The sequence below is a fragment of the Pelecanus crispus genome, chromosome 9 (assembly GCF_030463565.1).
Source record: "Pelecanus crispus isolate bPelCri1 chromosome 9, bPelCri1.pri, whole genome shotgun sequence".
Lineage (NCBI taxonomy): Eukaryota > Metazoa > Chordata > Aves > Pelecaniformes > Pelecanidae > Pelecanus > Pelecanus crispus.
In genome coordinates this window covers 34,278,501-34,305,064 of record NC_134651.1, presented here as the reverse complement: position 1 = coordinate 34,305,064, position 26,564 = coordinate 34,278,501, and the positions used below count along the sequence as shown (strand labels likewise).

Below are 26,564 nucleotides of genomic sequence, written 5' to 3'. Positions count from 1 at the left end.
GCGGGGCGGGGCGGGGCGGGGCGGGGGGGGCGCGGTCCGGCCGCCGGGGCCCCTCTGTATAACCCGTCTCCCGGCAACGGCGGGCACGTCACTTCCTGGGGAGCCGCCGCGAGGCGCCGGCGAGCGCGCGGCCAGGTGGAGCGGCGCGTTGGGCGCCGGCCGGGGCGGCGGGGTCCGGTCCCGGTCCCGTCGCGGCGCGATGAGCGCGGAGCTGGACGGCGTGTCGGTGCGCTCCTCCTCCTCCTCGTCGGGCTCGCTGGGGCCGGCGCCGCGGCCGCTGTCGGCCAACGTGCGGCGGCTGCACCAGGCGCTGACGGCGCTGCTGAGCGAGGCGGAGCGGGAGCGCTTCATCCTCTGCCTCAACGCCTACCACGGCCGCCGCAACGTCTGCGACCTGGTGCGCTCCCTCCGCGCCCTCCTCGACGGGCCCCGCCGCCGGCAGCTGCTGCCGCTGCTCCGCCTCGTCCTGCCGCGCTCCGACCAGCTCCTCTTCGACCAGTACACCGCCGAGGGGCCCTACCTGCCGCCGCCCGGCCGCCCCCCGCCGGCCCCCGCCCCGCCGCCCGTGGTCCCCGGCGAGCTGCGGCAGGTGACCCTGCGGCGGAGCAAGGCCCACGAGGGCCTGGGCTTCAGCATCCGCGGCGGGGCCGAGCACGGCGTCGGTATCTACGTGTCCCTGGTGGAACCGGGCTCCCTGGCCGAGCGGGAGGGGCTGCGCGTCGGCGACCAGATCCTGGGTGTCAACGGCAAGCCCCTGGACAGGGTGACCCACGCCGAGGCTGTCAAGGTGAGCGGGCTCGGGCTGCTGTGCCCGCCGTGCGCCCCGTCCCGGGCTCCGCTTCACCCCCGCCGTTCGGCCGCTGCGCGCCCCGTCCCGCTCTGCCCCCCCGGAGCCGGCGGCTGTGCGCGTCCCCCCGCTCGCTCCCTCCCTCCCTCCCTCCCTCCCCCGGGTGTCGTCGCTGTGCGCCCCGTCCTGCTTCTCCGCCTCCGGCTTTGGTCGCTGCCCCGTCCCGCTTCGGCCGGTGGGACGGGAGCCCCTGGCTCCCCCGCTCCGGGGCGCGGCGGTGGAAACCTGCAGCCCCTTCGCGGAGCGGCTCCGGCTTCGCACCGTGCCGGGGAGATGGGGCTCGTCCCGCCGGGCTACGGGCACCGGCAGCGCGGGAAGCCGAGCCGGAAAGTTTACGGTGAGAATAACGATGCCTGCTGATAGCACGGGCAGTGACCAGCTGCCGGGGGTCTGCCTGCCATCGTCTGCCGCTCTTGACACGGCAGGTTCATCCCCGCGAGGCCAAGACGTACTGGTTTTTTTAATCTCAACATCTCTGAAACGTAGCGATGCTGCTTGTGTCTTTCTTACTGTCTGGGAGGCTTATGGAAGTTGGAAATCTGCTTGAGCCGGCTTTTAAGGCAGGTACTCTAGCTGCTATACCATGTTTTCTCCTCCCAACGGTGGAGAAACTGAGGCACGGAGAAGCAGAACACCCCCCCCGAACTACATAGTGCCCAAAGCAGGAGCAGATCCCAGATCCCCCTCTGACTGTGCCCGGGGGGTGAAGGAGAACGGTTACACAACTGAAGTGCCTCCGGCTCTTCCCGCAGCGCAGCATGTTCCCATCTGGCCCGGAGACCTGTTGTTGTACACAGCAGCAGGGGTGCTATCAATAAAAGCTTTCATGTAAGGCTAAGTGGGGAAGCTCCATAAACTGTGGGATTTTCACCTGAAGCTCAGTGTTTGAGGCGAAGTCCGTGTTTGAGTGACCCACGTCATCCACAGAGATGATCTCGTGCCTGGGGGGGCTCAGCTCAGGGGGCTCCCATGGCACAGCAATGCCAGCTACAAACCTATTGAGCTGGAGAACTGACTTAGGGCAGCAAGTCGTAGGCAGCGTGCGGAAAGCAGGGATCTGGGGTGAGAACACCGTTTTGCAGATGTTTGTGCTTAATTCTTCCGTAATAAGCTAAAGCACTTCTGTTGGCAGCCTGCTTCGTGTGGCGCGTTCCTCTGACAGTGCATTAATCTTGCACGGCTTTGAACAGCGTCTTCACAGCCAACCTGTGTGCTCCTGTGTAAGCTTACAGCGGTGTAAGCTTTCGGAAAGTTAGCCTGCAATTTTGTGCCCTGAAGGTTGCAAAAAACCTGTATTTTGGCTACAGCATTGGGATGGGTAGAAACCAGGTGTCAGGAATTTTCTGGTCTGTTAAATGACTTCATCTCTAATTCAACCCACTCTGCTGGGTAATTCACATCACTTTCTGTTTGTTTTGTAATATAATGTATGCAATGTCTTTTAGCCACTATTAATATTGAGTGAAACTAAGTGCTTCCTGTGCAGAAATAATTCCTGTAGGATGCAGTTTGCCAAGTTGTTCTGTGACGAGCAATATTTTGTTAATGTGATCCTGATAGGAAAGAGCCGCTTAGAAATTCTTTGTGAGCTGAACTTCTTTAAACAACAGTTTCATCATGCACTGGGCTGTGCTGGCATCTTCTAGAGCTCCTGCACTCTTGTTCCATCTGGGAAGGGTTTATGACCCACACAGAGGTGGTAGAAACACTTTCCTTGGGAAGGGTCGCAGAGTGATTTACAGTACATCTGTAATAGTTCCTTTGGAGATTTTAAAACTAAGCAGGTGCTAATTTGTCCTTGCATGCTGCATTTTGGGGGGGGGGGGGGGGGGGGGAGGAGGAAATGAAGAGCAGATCACATTCAGCAATGGTAAAGGGCAGTCTTTGGAGAACTTCTCTGGGGTTAAGATACAAACACCTCAGCCCATGTTTTGGACATCGTGCAGTGTTGGAGCTGCAGGGACAAGAGGTGGTGACGTGCAGGGTGGTTTGACCACATGTTCTCTGCTTCCTCTTGAAACCCAGGCTCTTGGGCTCAGCCTTGATGTAAAGTGTTAACAGCTCCACGAAGGCTTCTGCCTGTGGTCTGGTCTCCTCGAGCAGAGCAAACCTTGCTATGTCCTGACAGCCTCACTGGTATCTGCTGGTCTGCTCTGTAGTGGATCAATGGAGAGAGAAATGTTGGATAAACAGATTTGTACCAGAGCTAGGTCTGGTACTGGAATGATGCATACACTGTATTTGGAATCAAATACGGAGAGGGGGGAAAGGTGAACAGAGAGAGGCTTTCTTAATACAAAACCACGGCTGCATGGCTCGATCTCCCAAACGCTGTCTGCTTGCTTTAGTTGAGTAGATGTGGTAAACTCTCTCCATCAGAAGCTGTCTGATTAAAGCACAGCTCCCATTTCTGTGTGTGCAGCCATGGTCTGGCTCTCCATCTGTCTGAGAGAGCACGTTGCCGTGCTGCACTTCCATCTTGACTGTCCTGCAGCAAGAAACTGTCTGTCTAGGGCGGCGTTGTTATTCATAATATGCAGAATGTGTTGTTGTGAGAGAAGTTGTCAAAGCTTGTTCTTCAGGGCATAAGACGATGGCACATTGCTTTCTCCAGGGTGAGCATGACAAACTTGCTGAACCAGAAATCAACTTTCTGTCTATCAGGGTGCTCAGAGATGCCCAGCTGTGAACATGGGCAGTGAGGCAGCCATTCAGATGGAGCAGTGAATAAATACGTAGTCTTAACTTGTTTGTGCAATCTGGTAAGAGCATTCACGCAGTAATTATTGCATTCATTTCACAAACTGTGATAGCTCAGTTGCCTTCTTTTTGTGCGTGTCTGGCCGTGCAGGAGTACCCCAGCCATTTCCAGCACTCCTCTCTAGGAGAAGAGAGGCACTGCCTGTAGGGTAGGAGCAATTTCTGTCTTCTGCCTTGTACTTCCAGGCATTGCTCAGAGCCATGATATACCAAAAGTGGAATCGTGGCGCCAAATGAAAACTGCCGTGACACTGGGCAAAGAAGACAAAAGTAACGAGTTGCACGATGTCCTAGCTGAAAACTGACTGGTGGCCTGTGATGAGTGCAATGGGGTTTGTAGATATTTTAGTGTAAATTAGCTAAAAAGTGGAATTCTGACTTAAATGACAAGATTACCTAAGCACTCCAAATCAATTCACTTAATGACCAGCTTCTTAACCTTTATGTGAACAGTGGAGTTTTATGCCTTGTCTGCTTCGTGCTCTCCATTTCATCCAAATCAAAATTAAATGACTCCATTACAATTATAGTGCTATCATTCCAGCATTCAAGAGTGCACTTTAGCAAAAGATCACTGTAACTTGAATTATGGTGTAAGTGAGGAAGTTTGTATTGTCTGTCGTATTTTTAGAACTCACTTGGCTTTCATCAGCCTTGATATATAATATGTGGCTGATATTGTAGCAGTCGTGCTGAAAGTTTGTATTGATAAGCTGTAATGTTTTGTCCAGAGTAGTTAAAATTGAGGTGCTTGTGGTTTTAGACCATCAAAACATTACACAGGGAGGTATTTCTCCTCTACTGTGGGGTTTGCATTAAATTCATGCTCCCTTTCTCTCCCACCCCTCACTTCTGTTGCTTTGCAGTAGTTTTTTTATGCCCTTCAAATCATTTAGGGAGAAAGGGGAGAAGAGAAAGTGTAAACTACCATGATTCTGATGGATCATTCCTGATTGAGGATTTGGCTTAATGAGCTACGCCAGCCTCAAAAGAGCTGCACTGATTCCACCATTTGCCCTGCTGTGTCTTTCTGTTCTTGCTGACAGCTGGGCAAATCCGGATAAGCTTGATCAAAATTGCCAAGACTAGACTAATTTGTATGCATCGATCTTAGGGAACATGATTCTTTCATCTTGGTGTAAATCTGTGGTAGCTTTGCCAACATCAATGGACTCACATCAGGCTTATTCTGAAGGAACCGGGGTAGTTGAAGTCCACTGTCTTGGGTTTTTCAGAATGGCTTTGGAGGGAAGCTGCAGGTTTTGCTGCAGGTATGGTGGGGCCAGGGGAAAGCTTGCGATGAGGCAGATCTCTTAACGGAAAAGGCAAAGGTCTCCAGAACACAGCGCTGTGCTCTGCCAGCTCTCCTTCCCACTGGTGGGTTGCTCCCTGCTCCAGCCCTGCCTGGGAAGGCTTGCCTGCAACGGAGTGGGATCGCATCGCCAGCTGCCACAGGCTCTCTGCTCAGGCAGAGGTTTTCACTCCTTCCTTCTTTGACTCCTTCACAGCCTTTCTGTCTCCTGTTCTGATAGTGTCAAGTGGGCATTTAAAAATAATTAAAAGGAGATTAAAATTCTTTTTATGTTCTAGTCACTTGGACTTTCATGATGGCAAACAAGGTGATCTCTTCAGAGATCATAATATTTCATATGATGTAGAAAGAGCTCCAGCTGCTTGTGCTCTGGGCACTTCTGGTACTGCTAAAAGACCACTGAGAAATGACAGAAGAGATATGCAACTCTGAGCCTTGGAAGCAAGAGTAGAGCAATTTTACCTTCCAGGCAACTTAAAATAAAGCAAATGTAATTTCATTGTTTCTTGTAATGCCCAATTAATTGATTAGCATTGTCTGAGACTGCTTATTTGCTGTAGTCAGTAATCACCACTTTACTGTACAGGCATTGTAACAGCTAGTAGGAATGAATGCAGCTTGGTTTCTTTGGTTGATTTTTAACCCTTCCAAGTACTTGGAGTTATGGACCATCACACAGAGTCACGGTTGGGATGAACAAGGAGTGAAAGCAATACATTCATCCCATGATTCTGTAAAGATAGCAGGCTTGTTCCTTTAAATGCCTGCTTGCTTATCTCTGTCTCTGTATTTTTCAAAGTCCCAGACTGATCCAGAGGCTAGAAACCTCTCACCTTCCCACGGGATCTCAGGTAGCTGGAGCATGGAAAAGAAGGATGTGACCAGCATCTACGCCTGTAGTTAGAGCGTTAACCTATTCCTTGGTCTCTGGGTCTGCTTAGAAACAAAAACCCCCAAGAGCTGCACACAAAAAAGCACCTACAGCTTAAAAAGCAGGTGCTGTGCAATGCTACAGGCTTCTGCTCTGCTTTTCTGTCCTGCAAACAGTTTCCATTTTAACTCCTGTAGCCAGCTGAGCTCAGAGGAAGAGGGTAGGAAGTGTAAAGGCACCAGGATCTCCCTCTAGGAAAAAGGGTGAGGGGAAAAAGGTCACTCCTGAACTTGGAGGCATCTGCATTTTAAATTAGTTTTAATGCTTCTTAAAGGGAAGGGCTCATGGCAGTGACAGAGCGTAGATCTGGCAAGTGATGGTTTCACAGCCAGATCTGATGGTGTTCAGTGGAGCAGGCTCAAGCTCCGGACCTTGCCTAGTACTGTAGGGCTGAGGAGCGATGCTTCATTGTGACTGTGAGCTAAACTGAGCTGATCAAATGAATACCACATGTAACTTGGAGAGGGGTGAACTTGTGCACACAGAGAGCATCTGTGGGAATGTGGGTTTAGCTGTTGCACTGGAGTTAGGAGTAGGTTATATTTGCTGCTCTGCCACTGATATCCCTCAGTGGGCATGTTACTTAGTCATCTGTTTCCCTTCATTACACCAACAAATCACTGTCAGCCCTAATGAAATCAAATGACATTATACTGATGCGAAAGATTAGAATGAAGTCCTTAATTTCTCCTCTCCTCATAATGCAAGGATGATAGTACTTGGCATAGGTATTGGCTTGTTGATCAGGGTTAGTATTTTTAGGGCATCCTTGAGTTCTTGGAGCATAAATGTTATTTAGTGGGCTCCTTGTAAATAAATGGTTTTGCCTCAGTAGAGAAATTGATAAGATAACCCAAAGGATAAAAGCCTGTCTTTCCTTCCAGTGTCCATTAGAAGAAAACAAAAGCATTAGTGTGCAGCATAGCTGGTGAGTTAAAATATCTTTTACTCAGTTTCTCTGTCCTCGGGGAAAATGATGGATTTTCTTGACACCTTCCTCAATGCCACGTCTGCTCGGAGAATTATTCGGCTCTAAATCCCCTTGCCTAAACTGACAATGCGTCTGCTAAAATGATTTGGCTTAGTTTCTTTTGACTGGGTTCTCTGTGAATTCTCCCTGTCATGGACCACCAAGTGCTTAGTAAATCCAGATGAAGCAGGGGCCTGGGCAGCCTGGAGGAGCTCTGTTCGTGCCAGCTTCTTGTTGCTGGATTCAGAAACTGCGTCTGAGACTTGGGGTGGGATGTCCTGGCAGGGAAGGCTGGAGGGGCCTCTGCTTTGTGCAGGCACTGACTGGGTATCCTTGGTGCTTGGTCAAGTGTCTGGCTCATTTGCCCCTCATCGATTCTTTCAAAGTTAGCTTTCCCACCAAGAAACTAACTGTATCTAGACAATATGGGTTTGGTGGTAGTTCTAATGATGTTTTTGGTATCTGTGTTTGGTATGGAGTGGAAAGAGAAAACAAGAGGAAGCAGAGGGGGAGTGCGTTGATCTAGATTCCCCTCGTGTACCCTTCCGTCACGGCCCCTGAAAGCACCTAAACAGCTTTCAGGCTGGCATTGAAATAAAGCTTCGTGGAGTTTTCTGCTGTTTTTAAAATTGTCCTGGACTTACCTGAGGGATACACCGGGTAGTGACCAGCTTTGAGGGGGTGGGAGATGACAGCGCTGTTGTCTTGAAGCAGGGATGGGGGATGTCAGTCCTTGGAGGGGTTAGGGAGAAGGCCCTGGAGCTAGGATTTCATTTGACCTTTCCAGGTGAAAGGGACATGGGCTTCCTGATGCCTTGGGGCTAGTGTGTGCAATCGCCGTAATTATGCATCAATTTGCATGTATTTGCATAAGCGCCACTACTTGAAAGCCAAACTGCTGTTACCTTTGCCTGGGGAGAGGTTGGACCGTGCCTCCTGTAATTCCCATTTATCTTCCTGACAGGGAGGCCATTTCGCACCCTCCATTGCCTATGCTGTGTTACCCACTGCTTTCCTCTCACCCAGCACGCCATGTGGAAGGCCTCTGCTTCCCTTCATTCCTTCTTCTATCTCTGTCTCTCTCCCCACCTGCCTCTGTCTCATCTTTTTCTTGTACCAGTTTTCTTTGCTCCTGCCTGCCCCAGCCGCACATCCTCTCTGCACAGATAGGAGCTGTTTGCATACGTCAGTTCAGACGAGTCTACCGGTTCCTCTGCACAGAAGCAGTTCCCTGGTAGAGTCAGGCAAGATGGGGAGGGGATACATTTGATCCAAAGCATCTTATTTACGGCTACAGCCTGCAGTCTGGGCCAGGGGTCAATCTCTCCCTATGCGTTTCTATGGCACCTGACAAACTTGGCCTTAACCAAGGTGTAGTGGGAGCTGTAATAGTCTTATATTTGTCCTGCCTGCAGAGGATCCCAGGAGCAAGCCTTTGGGGGCAAGCAGACAGGTAGTGCCTCTGCCTGCTGTCTTCTGTTCTGTCCTTTCCGCTGGCAGAGGAACCATTTAGCTGACATGGCTCAATCCATCTCCCTGTAAAAGGTCTCGCAGTCCTGCTCCTGCAGCAGCCTCCCCTCCACACACAGGGAGCCTCATCATTCCCACTGGCACTGAGATGGCTTTGCTCAGTCTAGCTGAGCCCACAAGCTTAAAACTACCCGAGTCCACCTGGATCCAGCAGGAACACCCCAGGACAGGGCAGGAAATAGTGGTTAGACAAACTTCTGCAAATTGTTCCCTCCATGGTGCTGGAGCATGCTGTAAAAGCTCCCTCTGCCTCCCTCCTGTGGTGTCTCCACATTTCTTTCCCCTTTGCAGCTTTTATCCAAGTCTGTGCCTTACTTTTTTGAGACTTGGCGCAAAATTGCGTGGTACTTCAATGATTGATAACCTCCGTGCTGACCTTTGCAGCTTGCAAATGGAGCGAGTGCTTGGATGCCCATTATCTGAGCAGCCCAAGAAGCCAAACAGCTCTGGCGAGTCTATTATTGCTGGAAGAAAGCAGCTTGTGCCTGTAGCAAGGGGGAGGATGGCTCATAGTTAATGCTTCTTGTATCAAACTGTGATCTACCCACTAACAGAATGAATTGGAATAGATTGCTCATTTCATTAGCGGTGAAGGTAAGTGAGTGGGCTGTATCCGTACCAGACGCATATTTTATTCAGGCTGTCAGAAGAATACTGGTGATTAATTGCCATTGATTTGACATCTGTGTTCCTACTGGGGGAATTTTTGAAGGCCTGGAAGATGCTTTTGCACAGCCTTCAACCTTTCAGTGCCCTTGAGAAGTGGAAAGAACAAGGCGAAAACTCTGAAGGCAGGAGAGGAAAGCCTTTAGTCATGCGAGACGTGCTGGGCAAGAATGGCCTGGCACAGGTGGGTTTCAGGAAGGGTGGCAGCTGTCAGTCTTGATCTTAGCAAAGAACATGCTGTATTGGGTGTTATTTTGGTTTTTGTTTGCTTAAAAGGTAATAACTGTCGGTACATGAGATATGTGTTTCCTTTCTTTTTTTGATTATTTTAAGCAATCTACTTCACTCTCAAAGGACTCGATAGATAATTAAATAGTGTGTTGTCAGGGGATTAGTGGCTTTATGAAATCAATCTGCCCTTCTCTTTGTCACTTGCTTCTAATAATATTTCTAGGCAATTGGTGACTGTTTACCTGCTAAACGTTTTGGCACTGATCCCCAGATTCAACTGAATTATTTCCTTAAGCTTGTCTTCTAGCAGGTGTGCTTGCACAGTTAAACCTTTCATACCGTGGTCTTCAAATGCATTATAGATAGGGCAAAGCCAAATTTTATCCAAGTCTGGAACGAAACACAGCAGCACTGAACAACATGTAGCAAGTCCCTGAAATGGCTTGAGAAAGGAAATGGAGATGCAGTCTGCACTGTCTGATTCTGCAGAGGGGATTAAGGAGGTGGAATTATTTTATTTAATGGTCCACTGCGAATGGGTTAGGTTCAGTATGCCTGTCAAATAACATGCTTGCCCAAAGAGCTCGCACGATGAATTATGCTGTTGCTTTTGTGGTGATATTTCTGCAGTCATTGGACACAAGATGACGTGTGTGTTGGTGAAAAAGTTCTTCCTTGTAGTATTCCTATCCAGAGCCTATCCTTTCTCTCCATGGGCTCCATGCTTTTTACGTTAGATGAAAATTCTGGCCTGAAGAGCTTTTCCTTTTGTGCCAGGGAGTTGGGGTGACCTGCTTTGTGGGAAGCGTATTGTTGGTGTGGGCAGGTTCTGGCCCTCTCGCTTGCTGTTGCTGCTTTATAAATAGGCCTGACAGCAAAATCGAGGTCAGTGGACTTGTGCCAGCTTGCTGGCACTGTGGCACCTCACTGGGAGTGGGGAAAGGCAAAGTGCTAGATGTTCAAGCAGCAGCTAGGCTGCCAGGCACAGGGACCAGCAGCCTGAAGGCTTACAAGGGAGGAGGGTACAGTGGTGGAAACCTGCCATAAACGGCCCTCCCCCAAGGGGCCAGTGCAGCTGGCCAAACGCCTGTGCTCAGTTGGCTGTTGGGACCCTCTGCAAACACATTCCAGGAGGCCAGGGTGGATGCACAGTGTGGGAGAAGCCAACATGATAGGACTGGAACATAATTCCTGCTGATTTCTTGATGTTCAGGGAGACCAGCTGGAAAATGGGTCCTGCCCTCTGCCATAGGTATGGTCCATGCTGGCCAAAATGCCTGTGTGATGGCAGGGAAAGATGCGTTGAAGCTACCCGTGTGGGTCCCTGGTCTGTCAGTAGTTAGCACCTCTGATCTCCAGATTGTCAGTTAGCCCTTTCTCACCAGCCCTGAGAAACTAAATTAAAATAAACACGGGAGAGAATAATCCTGCTTTCTGGGACAGCTGGACAAAGATGAGGAGTCTTAGGGCTGGATCTGCCCTTGGATACTGGTCTGAATCTGCTGATCCAGGACTGGCTCTACCCATGTCCTGGGGCTCCCAGCTGGCTTAGAGCCAGCACCAGCTACCCCTGATGGGAGAGGGAAGTGAATCCAAATGGTCCTGGCAGTGCAGAGCTCCAGCCAGAGGCTATATCTGGGCTCTGGCCATCAGCACAAAGTCTGCCCTGGCTGCTCCCAGGGGATGCCAGAACTCCTCTCCACACCGTGTCCCAGGAGAACAGGGCTCCCTGCTCTTGCTGAGGAGGTGGCTAAGGCAAGTGGAGCTGGCTCTGGTGAGCAGCAGTGGCTGTTGTGTTCTCTGAGGCCCTGACATTGACCACCTCCTCTCCCTGTGATGAACGGCTTTGTTGCTGCATCCTTGGCTTGAAAACCTTCCATCCTGCCTGAGCTGCTGAGTCGCCTGTTTGTAATGCAGTTGTCATTGTCCCTAGCACTGGTGTGTCCCCAGGGAGGAGACTCCCATTGCCTCTCCAGCTCAGCCCGTTAGCCTTTGCTCTTGCCTCCTTGGATGGCTATTAATGATTTCCATTTTTGCAGCACCTCTACACTCAAAGCACTCTCTTTTATTAGAGGCAAGACTTTTACCTCAATTCTCATTCTGAAGTTGTTTCCTTGGGTACTCTAGCACCCAGCTACAGCTGCATACTGAATTGGAGAGGAGCGGTGCTGCATGAAGCACTCTGCAGCCCTCTGGCTTACCCAGGCCTAGCCTTGCTTCAATTGTAAAGCGTGCGGTAAGATCCTGGTGCAGTGGTAGTGCAGCAGTAGGCTGCACCTCATTACCTTAGTAGCAGGCATAAATGGCCCCATTAAATCTACTCTCTATCCCAGTGCTGTAGCAATAAAAATTGTCAGGACCAAGATGGTATTAAGAAATTTATGGCAAATGCTCCACTATGGTGGTCACTTGGATTCCTCACAGGAGCCAGTGTTGGGGCTGGAGCATCCTTTAGAGGGAGGCTTCTCCCAAAGCACTTCATAATGACCTAAAGAACAGCTGGCAGGAGAGAGTCGTTATTGTGTGCTGCTAACTTCCAAAGGTGCTGGATAATCATGCTCAGTGGATGAGAAAATTACCCGCAAACTTCTTCAGGATGTCAAATCAACCTTGTTTCCTCCAGACTCTGAAAGCTGCTGAGAGCCTAATGGAAATGTATGTTAGCAGAACTGAAGGGATGAAATGGGGTGGAGCAGGGGAGGAGCAGCTGAGGGCACCCGTCTCTCATGTGCCCCAAGTTTGGTGAGAAAGCCTTCCTGGGTCTGTCTTCTGTGCCTGGGTGGAAAATCCAGATGAACCAGCTTGGAGGGGACTTGCTGTTGGGGTTGCCTCCGCATTCTTTCCAAAAGTGGGTATTTGTCAGCCTCAATACAGGGAAACTGAGGCACTGAAAAATGGGAAGCTACTTAATATGGCAGGAGTCAGTGGCAGGATCTGTAACAGCTGGAGGTTTTTTGGCTCCTGCTCTAAAGGCTACACCCTGTCAAAGCACAGGGATGGTAAATAGAAAAAGCCAGTGGAGGTTGTCAGCTCTGCTGGCGTGGCAGCTGTGCTGAGGATCCCAATGGCTGACTTCTAGGCTTTTGGGAGCTGGGTGGGGACAGGGGTTAAGCCCCACAGATCAGTGTGGGGTTGGTTTTGGATGTAGGATGGGAACAGGCCTCAGTGGAACAGGTGAGTGGAATGGGCTGTGCAATGCAGAGGTGGTCCCTTTCCATGGGCTGCTGACCCAGTGTGTCCCCACAAGACCACTACACCACTTCCAGGGAACAGTCTTCTCCCTGCCGGTCCTGTTCCAGAGATCTCTTCTAGTACCACTGGGACACATCGTTTTTCCTCTTTTTCGCCCAAGGGTAACAGACTTCATCTTCCTAGGTGCCAGGAGGGGCACTGTGACAAACCAGAAGATGAACAGATGCACCAGCTGTGGTAAAGCCAGAAAAAAAAAAAAACCACAGAGGGGGAAGTGTAGTGTTTCTTCCTGTGCAGGGAAATGGATGGTAGTTCTACTCAATTGGAGCTCACCAGAGCAGCTGATAGTGATTTCTGTCTCTGTTTGGATGTACTATGGAAGCTTCTCCCATTTGGCTTACCTGATGCCTCATCACTTTGCAGCTCTGCATGCCAAGTGCTTTGTTAAAGTCTAGTTCAGTGTGTGGATGTACAAAGGTTTTATAGGTCTGTGCCAGATCTCATTCCTGTGCCTGCTGTGCTTCATTATTGAGCATGTGTGGTGCTGTTACCTGAGGGAAAACACTGCTTTGCTTCTCATCTCCTTTCATAGCTGTGTCAGCTTTAGTTTAAATAGTTGGTGGCTGCCTAATGAACAAAGGAAATTCCAATATTTGAACAAAACTTTCTTTAGTGATCACTGGGTTGGGGAAGTGGTTTGTGCTGACCATCCTCTGATTTGACAAGACCGTGGCGGCCAGAGGGAGGACACGGGTGGTGTTGAGCAATCCTGGTGCTCTTCAACCTCTGGCTTTCATGCTAGGTCTGTCCTTCAAGACAGGATCTGTACTTTGGTTTACTGGAGCTGACGTGCTTCTAGTGGAGGTTAAAAGCAGAGATTCCTCAGGCTATTTGTGCTTGTGGTTGAAGAAAGATTTACCCCCTGAGCTGATACAAACCTAGGCTTATCCTAAAATGAATAAAGGACTTATTCAAAGCTCACAAGTCAAAAAGCTATTCTTATAAATAAACTCAGATTACACATAGATTCAGCTTACAAATGGGCTTCACCAGGTGAATTTCAGACCTATGCTTAAGCATGTTCTAGGCAGAGGCTTATATGCTTGCTCATTTAAGCATATGCCTGAAGGCTATGTTGAACCAGGGTTGTGGGAGACTGTCTTCTAAGAGGAAAAAAAAAAAATCAGCTATTTAACTCTTAAGTGGTCCCATAGTGTTGCTGTGTCGTGTTAAGCAGCTACTGCTTTTTACCTACGTGTGTGTGTCTCAGTGGTGCCTGCAATGGTGTGTTACACATCTGCGTACAGTATATACATCTGTATGCTGGTATATACACGCATGTTCTGTGTGGTTTGGGGGTGCCTGATGGCCTATAGCTCTTCTACCAGCTTGTAGTTGGGTGAAGGGTTTGCTTGGGTCATGGCCCTTTGTGTCATGGGTTATAAAGCTGATGAATGAGTTTAACCAGAGAGGATGGCAGCTCTATGGAAGCTGCATGTGATGGTAGGGGCCATCTGCTGCAGGCTGTGAATCAGGTGGGGCAGGGTGGGAGCAGACGGGGGCGGAGGTGTAGCCTGACTTGTGAAAGGCAATGCTGGAAAGCAGGTCAGAGTTGCAGTGGGAAGCATGAAGACTCAGCTGCACGCAGGGGCAAGTGTCACCAAGTAGATGTGACATCGTGCCGAGAGGGAGGAGCTCTCACCAACTTTCTCAGGGGTTTGTGGGGTCACCTTGGACAAGGTACCTCCTGCCTCATTTCTCCCCTTTCTGCATGCTCTTTCTTGCTTGTGTTTCTTGAGGCAAGCACCATCCCTTTGAGTGTGTTTAGCACCTAGCACAAGGGCAGGTAACTGGAATCCCCAGCTACCGAGATCAGTGTCACTTGCTTACTATCGTTGAGCTGCGTGGATGGTCCCACTCTGCCTTGCAGCAGTAAGGTAAGTCCTTTGTGGGTGCCACTGTCCTCCTCTACCTGTGATCACCCAAAAGGTGCAGTCTGTGTCTTGCAGTGCAGGTCACCTGCCAGTGCAGGTGGCTTGGGGGCTAGCAGAGCTGTGTCCTGAAGGGCTCTGAAGAGTAGGGAAGGCCCCTGGTGGGGTACCACTACGGTCCTGCACGAGCTCTTCAATAGGCATTAGCAGTGGGGATGTGTTGGGGGAGAAACACTGCTGGGCAGGAAACTGCTTCACTCACTGAGTCCTTGAGAAGCCTCAGTAAATGTATAAAGGACTACACAGTGTCACCAGCGGGCCTGCTGCAGCTCTGCCTTCTGCTGGGAGAGACTATCACCAGCAACATTCCGATGGGTACCACCAGCTTCTGTTCAATCCCTCCTTGTATCTCTTCTCATACTGCTGAGTTTTGCATACAGCAAAACTCAGCCTGCTGCCTTGAGCCAGAAGGCTGCTCTCTTCACCTCCCAGCTCTCTGCTGTCACCTTCATGCATAAAACATCTCCCTGTTGACTGAGATCTTGTCTCTTGGTGGCCTTGTCAAGGGAGCTGCAGGGGGACATAAAAAGTCCCTTGTAGATCTCTGGCCTCTCATTCCTGGAAACTTTACTGTACCTCCAGAGACCATCTCTGCTGCTGTTCCTGCTCTTTCAGGAGATGACATTTAGCTGAGGCAGGATGGGAGCAGCCAGCGCTCTGCCTGCTGCCAGCCTTGAGCAACAACCACTGCCCCATCCTCAGAGCAGGCTGTGAATGTTCCCTGGTGCCCAGTGTAGAGCGGGGGGTCCTGCCTTGCACATGGTAACTTCTCCTGTGCCTGGTGTCTCTCCTGTGTGGTGGAAACCCTGGAGGGTTATCTTTGGTCCTTCCTCCCCTGCCAGGGTGGACGCTCTGAGGAAGGGAGGAAGTGGGATTCCTGTGTCAGTCCTGAAGAGAGCAGCTTAGGGTGGGCCCTGTGTGTGCTCTTGAACCAGCCTCAGCTCTGAGTTTTTAATTTTCTCCTTCCCTAAATTATAGTGACATTCAGCAGCTGGCTTTGAGGCATTGTATGAACATGTACAAGTGAGGAGTGATCAGTGGAAACGGAGAGCCTGCTCTTTCACTGAGAGGGGAAAAAGGGTGGGAGTGCAAGCATCAGTTAGGATCACATGGCATTTCTGTGGCAGAGGGAGGACTGTAACCCTGTACAGTTGGACAAATCACTGATTATCCTCATCATTTGCCTGTGCTTGATGAGGAGTTGCAGCCTCATTCAGAGATGAGACTTTGCTTATGGGACTGTTGGTGCTGTTTGCTGTCTTGGTGCCTAGGTAAGTAAATGATGTTATGCAGGCTTAAAGGAGGATTTCATAGAAATGGGTCTAGTTTCAATGGAGAACAAGACTGAGATGGGGTACAACCCCTACAGAAACATAGGAGTCACTCTGCACTGGTAGCTCCAGGGTAGGCAAGAAGCCTCCTTGCCACCCCCAAATCATTGCTGTGGAGTTCAAATCATCCTGAGCCTATCTGTATAGCAGGTTATGAAGGGCCTTTGGGTCAGGGAAGCTGAACAGTGCCCTGAAGCATGGATGGGCCCCTATGTTGCAGTGCCCTGGGGTGGGTAGTGGGCTCGGAAATAGCTCCGTTGTCCCAGTGAGACTTGGGCTGATGCCAGCAAAACTGGAGCAAGGTGAGCACCTCTGCCTGTCTGCGAGCCAGGCTGGGCTCCATGTGCTCACAGGGAGAGAAGAGGTGGTGGCAGGAGATGTGTTTGAGGGACTGGGGGAGCTAAGGGGACAGGGGCTAGAGTTAGTGAGCAGCCCAGGATATTGAAGTGCTCTGCGGTTGTTCTGATGGGGCTGCTGGTTTTGCAGTCCTTGTTTAAGCTCTCCAGGTACGTGATGACCTTGGGAGCATGTGACAAATTTGCAGCCAAATTGCTGTATGTGATGGAGATGCTGAACTGGGAATTGGTGAGCTGGGTTCTCTAGCTCTGGCAGGGAGGGACAGGAATGTTGCCAGGTCAGAGCTGGGGTCCAGCCAGCCCAGTATTACTGACAATATTACTCTTTAACGAAGAGCTGATGGTATTAGTTCTTCCTGGTCATGAGCTTTGCTAGGCAGCTTCTCTGCTCAGTGGGGAGAGGAGACCTTGCAGAAGCAGCTCATCAAAAGGAGGTATATATGGAAAAAAACCCCAAAGCACCTCCTTTCTGAGAGCAGATCCAGAGTGTTGATGTTCCTGAGGCCTCAGAAGGGATCAGCATTTACAGCTGTCCTCAGGGAGAACTTCTATATGTAAATTTAAGTTTACTATAAAGCCTGTGTCAGCTTCTTACAGTGAAAGCTGGAGGAGCAGAGGAACAATTGCAAATCGCCTTATCTGGGTCCCAAGATTGTGTCTCTGCATGCAGTTTTAAATATATGTATATATTTAATAATTATTGTATTCATTAATTGACTGCTTGTGCTGGGGAAGGCAGCTGGTAATGAAATGGCAACAGAGGCTGAATTTCTGGGAGTGTTGTCAATGCCCCCTGAAGGCATCAGGAGTTTTTCCAATGCGGAGTTTGGGGCTGAGCTGTGGGGACCAGCAGCGCTGTTCTCCAGCATTGATCCCTGCCCTGCTCTGACTATTCTCCAAAGCTGCAGAAACTGCTCAGTCTCAGGTTCAGCCCATACTGGGGTTCCTCCTGGCATGTCGCTACCCGCCTTGTCTCCCATACTCTGCTTCACTCTGCTTTTTCCCTGGCTGATGGGGAGAGCCTATTTTCTCTGTCAGCAGCAGCAGCTTTGCCTTAAGACTGTCGCAATTCAAGAAAGAATAGGAAAATCCCATCTTTGTCACTAGCTTTTTATGTAGCTCAGTCATTTATCTGGTCGTTGCAGAGTAGCTTGAGATCTTTTAACCCCAAGGAAGAGCAAAGCCCTGTCACCCCAGAGTCCTAGGGCAGATTGTCCTTGCCCCTCCACAGGCATTAACTCCCTCCTCTCCTTGACTTGTCTTCTAGGTACTGAAAGGCTGCAAGAAGCTGAACCTGTCTGTACATTCAGTGGGACGCATCCCAGGGGGCTATGTCACCAACCACATCTACACCTGGGTGGACCCGCAGGGCCGGAGCGTGTCCCCGCCAATGGGCCTGCCACACCACCAGAACAGCTCCCTCCGCAAGGACAGCGAGAAGAGGAGCCACCTCCAGCTCCTGCAAGAGGGAGATGAGAAAAAGGTGAGCAAGGGGAATCAGCCACAGCCCTGGGGGCCTGCCTGGTTACCCCTTACCATGTAGGTGCCAACCCTCTTCGTTCCCTTTATGCTTTTCATTCATGTGATTCTGGCCTATATTGGGATAGCCTGTCTCTCCTTTAGGATACACTGGATCCTGGTTTTCTCCCGTGGTATGTAGCTTTCCCTCTGTCTCCCCTAAGGAATCCTGTAGGACAGGATGGATTGGCTTTGTTCCCATTTAACACAAGTAGAACCCCAGCTGGAGACAGGGCACTGTCCACATGCAGGCTTGTCTGGCTGTGAGGGTCCTGCTAGGAACAGTGGTCAAACCAGAAGCTGCTTTTAAGGCTTCTTCCCAAACAGGTCATTGTTTTAGCTGGAGGCCTGCTGCCAATATGGTCATTGGGAGGCTGACATAGGTATTATGTTCAGGAAGGCTCGTGGATTTGGAGGGCTAGATCTCGGAGTGCATTAGTGCCCTTCTTCCTGCGTTTCAGATCTTTCCTCAGGTGTTTCCATGAGGCTTTCTTGGGTCTCTTAGCAGTTTTGTCCAAGTTTAAAAAAAAAAAAAATTTTCCAAAAATGCTATAAAACAAAATGGATTAACTTTCTTTTCCTTTTGGGGAGAGGCAGGCTGAGCCAGGAAGGGCCTGAGCAGTGCCTGTGCAAAAAGCCCTGTCAAGTGAAAAAGGAGCAGGGAAGGGAATGGCTTTCATAAGGGTACCCAGGGGAGCTGGTGGTGTCTGGCCAGTGCTGGCCACTCCGGCACAGCCTGGATCTTGGGCCGTTGACAGAAAGGAAAGCATATCAGCACATCTAATTCCCAGCCCTCTTCTCCTCCTGTGAGCCTGCCCTCCTTTGAAATAGGCTTTATTATAAATGAAGCCAGGAGTGGATATGTTCAAGCTGCAGTATCTGATCTTGACGATTTCATGTTTCTTCTCTCTCATGCTTCCCATGCCCAAACAGACCAAGAGACTTATAGATGCAGAGGACCAGTGCTCAGATGCCCTTGCAGTGAGGCATAGGCTGGAGGGGCAGACTCTGCTTGCTCTCTTGGTGGTGATGCATAGGGAACCTGTTCGTCCTGTACAAGCAGGACATGGTGTTGTCTCACCAGTGTTCATGGGATATCCAAGTACTGTCATACAAGTGAGTGGGGTGCTTGCTTCCCAAAGGCACAGAGTTGCTTGGAGCCTCCATCCTGTTATCCTGAGATCACTGTGGCTGCTTTGGTTGTATGCCCAAACAGCACTTTGCTTGTACGCCCAAAATATGCTCAACTTCTCCTGAAAAGGCTGTGGAGGGATCTGTGAGCTAGAGCCTCCCATCTCAGCCAGAGAGGGGAAAAAAATCTAATACAGGATGAGGCAGTTTGCTGATGAAATATTCATGTGGGCCACAAGGGAGAATGGCCTATTATTTTTACTTTAAGGAGAAAAGAAAAGCAGCCGCTGCTGGCTTGCTGGTATCCCCCACCCCCTACCACTCAGTGTCACCTTGATACAGCAGGCAGTGACTCTTTGAAGCTGTAGGTAGGAGATGTTTTTCTGCACATTGTTCCTTTAGTACTTGCTGTGTGTTGATGTGAAATGCTTAAGAAGCCTGAAGCTGTACACATCCCTGTCCAGTGCCTGAGCCTTGCATGGCCCCAGGCAGCCCCTTCCCATCCGTCCCTAGGGAGATGTGATTATAGGTGCCCTAGCTGTCTCTGGGCAACTGGGCTGCTGCATGGGTTGGTCATTGGACCAAAGCACCCTCCTCTCTGCTGGGCCTGGTCCTGAGCTTGTCAGGGCTGTCTCCCAGGGGGTGCACAGGAAAATGAATCCAGCTGAACTTTGCAAGCTAAAAGAGCTTTAATTACCATAGCTTAATCCGCTTTGGATGCACAGGAAGCCAGGCTGAATGAAGGCCACGTTAAATTTCGAAGAGTATCCATGCTGGGCTTCGCTGCTGTCGGATACGCTCACTCCCAAGCTCTGAGGGGGGGCCCTAGCTCCGAGTGGCTTCCTGTGGCACCATTCTAGCTGAGCTGGGCTGCAGGACCTTGGCTCACAGAAGTAGCTGCCCTTGTTCTGAGCTCGGCTTCTCTGGTGCTATTGCTGTGATGCCTCTTTGGTAATGCTGCACTTGCAGAGCACTTGGAAGATTTACCAGCCTTGGGTGGGGTGCCCAGTCTTCGTGGTGCTACCAGCTTGTGGCTTGCTGGCTTCAGGACCTTTTGCCCAGGTGTGAGGAGTGGTGAAGAGCCTCACACTCCACCTGGCTCTTCCAAAATTGGAGCTTGCTCTTCCGTTCCTTGGTGCTGCTTCACACAGTCAGACAGCCCTTTGACTTCTTGTAGTGGACGATTGTGCTTTGACCCCAGGTCAGGGGGGTGAAGGCCCCTCTATTAACCTGGGAAGAGTCAGTGACAGTTGCAGGAAATGTTTGGAATGCACAGAAATGGGTGTGCCACACTGGCTGTGTACTGCATTTCTAACAGAAGCTATCAACCCTGTGTTGTTTCAGTCCTGGGATCCCCATGTGGCTCTGCTGGTGGCCCTTGGCTCGCTCTGCTACTCCAGACTTGACTTCTTGTGTCAGACTCCAGTGTGCCTCCTGCTCTGCGGTAGTGCAGCTCTTGGCGCTGCCTGGAGGCCTTCTCCTTGCCCTGTTAATGGGCCTCCATCCTTGCTGACCACAAGCATGATGCACCTTTCTCCCTAGCCTGCTGGCTAAGTGGTTCAGAAGTGCTTTCAGTGGTCGTTGTTAGCACTGGTGGGACCCAGTGTTGCTCAGAACAGCACCCCGACTCCGTTCCTTGCACCACCTTGAGCCTGCCTCCAAACCCAGCTCTTCCTCACAGCCCTGCTCATTGGTGTCAATGTGCAAGGCTTGGTATGCATGTTGCAATAACCTCTGCTCCTGAATTTCCGTCTGTAAGACCAGCAAAAGAAAATTACTGGATGCTACTTTTAAATGACCGAGGCCACCCAGACACTTCTGTATCCAGAGGTGCCTTGCTTTGCCAGCTGATGGTGAAAGAAAGCCCCACCATGATCAAAGGCAGGCTGGTAGCGAGGAGAGCCTGACCTGGCTGGTGGATTTGAGGGGGGTTATTTGGTGTGACTGCCTGTGTCATTTGTCTGAACACATGCTTCAGGGCATGAATTAGCTGATTTGCTTTGTCCTGACTTACTGTGTACCATCAAGAGATGAAAACATGTCCCAGAACATGGGAACAGCCTGCCTCTAGTTTTTTTTCTCTTTTTTTTTTTGTAAGTTTAGGTAAATATATATAATTTTTAACTGTTGAAAGGGGGGTTATTCTGTTCACAAATACCATGCAAATAAATGCAACATATCCCTGGTTAATTCAGCCCAGTCAATTGGAATTGACAGGTACCCCCGAGGGCTATTTGATTTCTGGATGGTTTTACATTCTGAGGGAAGGGCTGGGGATTAGTTGGTTACTTCCCCTCTGCCTCTCCCCCCCTTCCCCCCACTATTTCTAATCGATCTGAATGTCCTGGAATACATATGCAAAGGCTTTCAAACAGGCACCATTTGGGAAAGTACAGCAGAGATCAGACTTCAGCCCTGCAGGCGGCTGAACCAATACAAACCAGCAAGGTTTGTTACCGCTTTGCTACAGTTCAGTAAGTCTGCAGTGCTACTGTAGTTAAGGTGATGCTTCCAGCTTTTGCAAGGTTAAATTCAAGGTTGGTGGAGGCATCCTACATTCATCAGGCGATAGAGATATCCCTGTCTGGCTACCTTTCCATCCAGAGCATCTGTTCTGTACGCCTGAAAGGATGGGTTTTGTAGCATAGTTTAACAAGTTTGCTTATCTGTAGGCAGAAGCATTCATTATCAAAAGGCTTGAAATGGAAACCACTGCTGTTGGCATGTGTGTGATAGTATAACTGATCTGTCTGGTGGAGGGGGGGGATCTGGTGCGTGGCTGCATACTTTCCTGGAGCGGGCACACGGACAGTGGGCTGGAGGTGTGGAGGAGATGGGCTGGACTGGTGTGTAGCTGGGCTGGTTGGGCTTTCAGCTGACAGGTCAGTCTGACCTCCTTGGACATCTTTGCTGTAGCCCAGGTTTAGTGCAGAAGGCAGCCATCATTGCTGGCCACAGTCCTTGCCCTTGGCTTTCTATCATATTTTTGTGTGGACACTGGGTTTCCTTTTGTCAGCTGCAGAAGAAGCCATTATGGAGCTTTGGGAAGTTACTGGTGGACTGTCAGCTGTCCACTGGCTTTGCTTTCACCATCCTGTTCCAGTCAGTGGTTCTGGGCCAAAATCCAGGTTGCACCAAGCTTGGGTCACAGGCTATTCTGTGTGGATGAGCAGGACGTGAATGCCAAGATCTGGGCCAATTCTTCAGTGTAGACCTGGCCTAACACAAATGATATCTCATGAGAAGACGCAAGAAGGGATGCGAGAATTGAAGGGAATGGTGGGATGAAGGAAGTGCTGGCATGTATGCAGTTGTGGCTGTGCAAGTTATTGCAAATCTTTACACTTTCTATGTCAGTGTTGTCTGTGGCAGGTTGAAGAGATGGCTGTATTTCCCAGGTTTTGCTGTTACTAGTTTCCTGCAGTAAGGGCAGCCTTCCCTGTAGTTGTAATCTGTGGACCCAGTGTTTCGTCAGAGCTCTGTGCCCATCGTCCTTGTATGTGAAGTAGCCAGTGTTGGTGGTCAGTAATAAGTGTGAAACGAAGGGCTTGCACTAGTGCAAACTTCTGGTGAAATGTTCTTGGAGCCACCTGTCTCCAGGACAGACACAGCAGCAGGTCACAGTCCCCCAGCACCATCCCAACAGAGGATGCAGTCTGCTTGTTGGAAAGACAGGACCTGCTTCCAGTGGTCACCTTGTGCTTCAGAGCGGTTTGGTTTTTATGATCTGTTCAGACTTGAATCCTCTACATTTTTCACAACAGCAAGGACCATTTGTGCTGTGAATTGTCATTAACGTACTTCTGGCATCAACAGCTTATTTCATTAGAAGCACTTTGGAAACCATCAGCCAGCAAAAACTCGTAGGTGCTGCTGAGCTGAGAGGAAGATGAACTGTGCAAAATGCTCTGCAAGTGTAGGACTGCTAATTCTCTGAGAAATGCCATTTCATCAGCTGAATTGTTGCTCTAATGTGCTTATTGCCAGGGGAGCTGCCTGTTCGTTTAAGCTTTTGGTGCAGCCGAAGAAAGAAAATACACGTAAAGAAGAGAGTGCAAACTTGCCTTCAGGCAGTTTTGTATTCAAAAGTAGCTATAATTATTATCAAAAAAAAAAAGAAAGAAAAAATGTGTCTGTGATAACATTGTGTGGCTTGAATGTTTGAGATGCAAGTGGTGACTACTTGAGCATGAAGGATAAGAGATGCAGGAGAGATAAGGAAGGATTTCTTTCTATTGGATTGTAATGACATTTTTAGTGTTGAAGCAATACAGCTCCCTGCATCTCTCACTGTTTGCTTGCTCTGACCTTGCTGGGGTTTGCTTTGGTTTACAGCTAGAAGGCTCTCCAGGCTACTCAGGGGTATGTGGTCAGCTCCCCACTTGCCTACAGGTTTCCTGTGGTGACTGGAGTATGTGACGTGAGCCACTGGTCCCTCAGTTCCCTAGGGATAAAGGTATCCTTCTGCCTTAGGCAGTCTGTAGCACTGTCCCAGCAGACTTAACCCCAAAATGTCCCTTGGGTCAGGCCTCAGCTCATGTCGCCTCATGCTGGCAGGCAGCAGTGCTCTCTCTTCATTATTTCAGGCACTTTAAGCAGAAAAAGCACCTGAAAGTGATAATTGTGCCCCAGAGCTATGGAGTCGACCATTGCCCAGTGGTGAGGCAGCTGTTGGGCTCAACAGCGGTGTGGCCAAGAGCTGGGCAGCACTGCTGGGCCAAGACTTGGGATCGGGCCCTGTGGCAGGGAACTTGGTTTAGAGACTGTCCTGTGCTGCTGCTGCCTGCCTGTCCCTCTGCTCTGGGTGTCACCTCTCAACTGTGGGAGATGCTCGCTGCCCTGGCGTACATCTGCTACAAAACCTGTTTGCAAATCAGTGCCCCACATGTGCCTGTTGTATAGCCGAAGGCAGCACTGTAGCTGTGCTAATGTTAAACACACTTTGAGGTGGCTGCCAGTGTAGCTGTGACGGTGAAGTCCCCAGCATGGTCTTACAAAGCCTGTCCTGGAAGGGGGGTTGATGTTGAGGCAGCTCTGATGAATCCAGCTACCCTAGCAGCTGTGACTGCTTCTCCGAGTACCTCAGTTAATGGGTCGTGAGCTGGCTCTGTGTTCCTCTGAGCTGTGCTTGCATGTTTGCGGGATGTCTAGACATAAGCCAGTGGGGTTTCCTTGGTAAGCAGGGGGAGGATGAGCCCTTTGAGCGTCCTTAAGTGTTGTTTTTGTTGTTTGGTAGCGGTAATAGCATGGAAATAGCTGTCGGCATGGGTGAAACCTTCTCAGCCACTCACGCAGCTGCGTGCTGAATCGTACTGATGTAGAGTAATTCTCATATGAAAGTGCTTTTTCTCATGGTAAAATTGAATCTGTCAACAGGTAACTTCATAAACCCAGAGAAAAGAAATCCCATGCAAATCAGCTCAGAGCAAATGCCTTACTGAGGATGGCATTTTCTTTCCTTCATTTCCTGCTACAGGAGGCGGCAGATGTTTCAGTGTTGAAATTAAAATTAAAATTGTGACCCTGATCTTCCAAATGCTCCTGTGTTGTACATGCAGGAGTAGCTTGGGGCTGGATGCAGCCTTGGTACAGCATAGGGGAGGGGGTGGGGACTGTGCCACATCCATGCTACCATGAGCCTGGGAATATCTGGCCCTTCTCAGCAAGGTGCAGGGCGGGTTACCTTGCCTGGATGTCCTCAGTTTCCCCTCACAGAATAGCTGTACTCCTGCACAGCCTTGCTTGCTGCCTCTGTTTTAGGATGGTGTTAGGACAGCTGTGCGTTTAGCAGCTTGGATTGATCCCAGCTCTCCTGGAGGTATGTGACAGCTTCTCACTCTGAGCTTCAGCCTGGCAGCAGAATAGGGGGAGAGCTGAGGGAGAAAACAAAGTGGGAATGTAACCAAAATGCTCTCTTCTGGCACAAGACTTGGACAGAATTGTTAATCACACATGTACAAAATGGCTTACTTGAGTGGAAAAGCCCAAACAGAAGGGCTTGGTCTGGGAAATGGTGTGTTGGGGGTCTGTTCCCAGTGGGGCCCAGGATCAGTGCTTTCCATCACTGCAGGATCAAACCACAGTGGTGGGAACCACTGGAAACAACAGCCTGGTCACTCCGGGCATACATAGCTCCCTCCTTGTACAGCAGCTTGGCTTGTGCTTCACTGTCGTCCAGCAGTCTCCCTCCCACCCCGCAGCTGTGTCTGGAGCGTGGGCATATGGCGTGGGAGAGGTCCCCCCAGTAGGGATGGCAGTGGGTGTGCACAGTGCTGTGCCTGGGGCAGCCAGCGTGATGGTGCCAGCCCCACCTAATGCCATCTCTGCAGTGTGCCCTGTCACTGGAGACAGCCTCTTGGAGGCAGGAGGCCCTTGGGAAATAGTGTGCAAAACAGTCTCCCCTCTTATACCTAAGCCTTTAACATAGAGTGACTCAGCCTTTGCTTCATCCTGGCAATCAGCTTGTCTCTTGGTTTGGCTCGTGAACGCTTTCTCTCCGATCCTCCTTCCTGCCTCCCTCATCGCTCCCCAGTCTGATTAACTGAGCCCCCTGCCTGCGAGCACTCTACTGCTCAGCTATTCCCTAAATCTGCAGTTTGTCAGTAAGCTGAATGCTTGGAGAGCGGCTGTTTCTCTGGCCCCTGCTGCTGCCATGCTTTTCCCAGCAGCCTGAGTTTCTATTGTGATTTCCTTAGGGTTTATTCAGAGAGGCATAGGTATTAGCTGATTAAGAAACGCAATTAAGCCAACAAGCCAAGTTTTTGGGATTGCCAGCAGCAACATATTTTTAAGTGGTGCTTAGGTTTTTTCACGCAGCTTGGGTTTGTGGGAAGGTCTTTCAGACCTTTATTGCTTGGGGCTGTATTCATTGCTTTCTGCTTCTTGAAGACTAGGTTTGTCTGGTACGTGTGTAAACAAACCAGCAGCACGTCGGGTTTCTAGGGAGAGGGAGTATCTCTTACTCAATCCGATGATATCGAGGTGGGGAGAGGAACTTCTCAGCTTACCAGCCCATCCGGATAGTGTTAAAGGGAAATGTAAATATCTTGATACGGAGCTACTCCTCGTGTTGCTAACTCCAGTGAAGTGCTGGCACATATATTTGTTGTTTAGGGACCTGTATGGAGGGAGTGGTGCCATTACCAGTCTCTTTTGACCCTGATCTGTCATTGCATGCACTTTGCTGCATTTCTGCTACTCATATTTTTCCCAAAGTTGGGGAATTTTTGAAAGATACAGCCACAATGTGGTGAAGAAGTTACAGTAGAAGGGAAACCCTGAATGTTGTCAGGCAAATGGGGAGAAAAGAGAAGGACTTTGGAGTAGTTTAATATTTTTCTGGTTTAATAAAACCCAGTGAAATGTTCTATAAAGTAATCATTCTACGTCCAGAGCGATGTTTTCATGTAAAGAGAAAATTACACTGCCCTTGATTTTGACAGGCAAATGCTCTGTTGCGGGGGTACAGTGCACACTCTCGTCTTCAGCCTTGAAGCGTGAAGGTCTCTTCATGGGTCCTTTATAATGCTTCAATCCTAGAATTGTTTCCAACACTTTGCACTTTAAAGCAGAGGAGGGACTAACCCAGGGAACATCAGTTTTGTGCAGCCCGAGGCAAGGACGCCGATACAGGTAGTTAAGTTCTCACTCTCCGGCTTTCCACAGTACAGCCTTTCTGGAGCGTGGGGAGCAGAGGGCAGCGGCGCTGTGCTGAGAGCCTGCATGTGTTGGTAGTGTATTCATGGGATCACCCCAACATTATCTCACAGATCCATAAAACACATGCAGCTGATGAGGC

The 26,564-nt window shown here is 50.0% G+C and overlaps 1 protein-coding gene across 1 annotated transcript in view; it reads left to right on the top strand.

The window, feature by feature from the left end:
* Positions 1–199: 199 nt before the first annotated feature.
* Positions 200–26,564, top strand: part of WHRN (whirlin) — a 58,985-nt gene continuing 32,620 nt past the window's right edge. Inside the window, exons 1-2 of the mRNA XM_075716944.1 lie at positions 200–787; positions 17,385–17,600. Of these exons, the coding sequence (XP_075573059.1) occupies positions 200–787; positions 17,385–17,600 (804 nt within the window). The remainder of the gene's footprint in view (positions 788–17,384; positions 17,601–26,564) is intronic.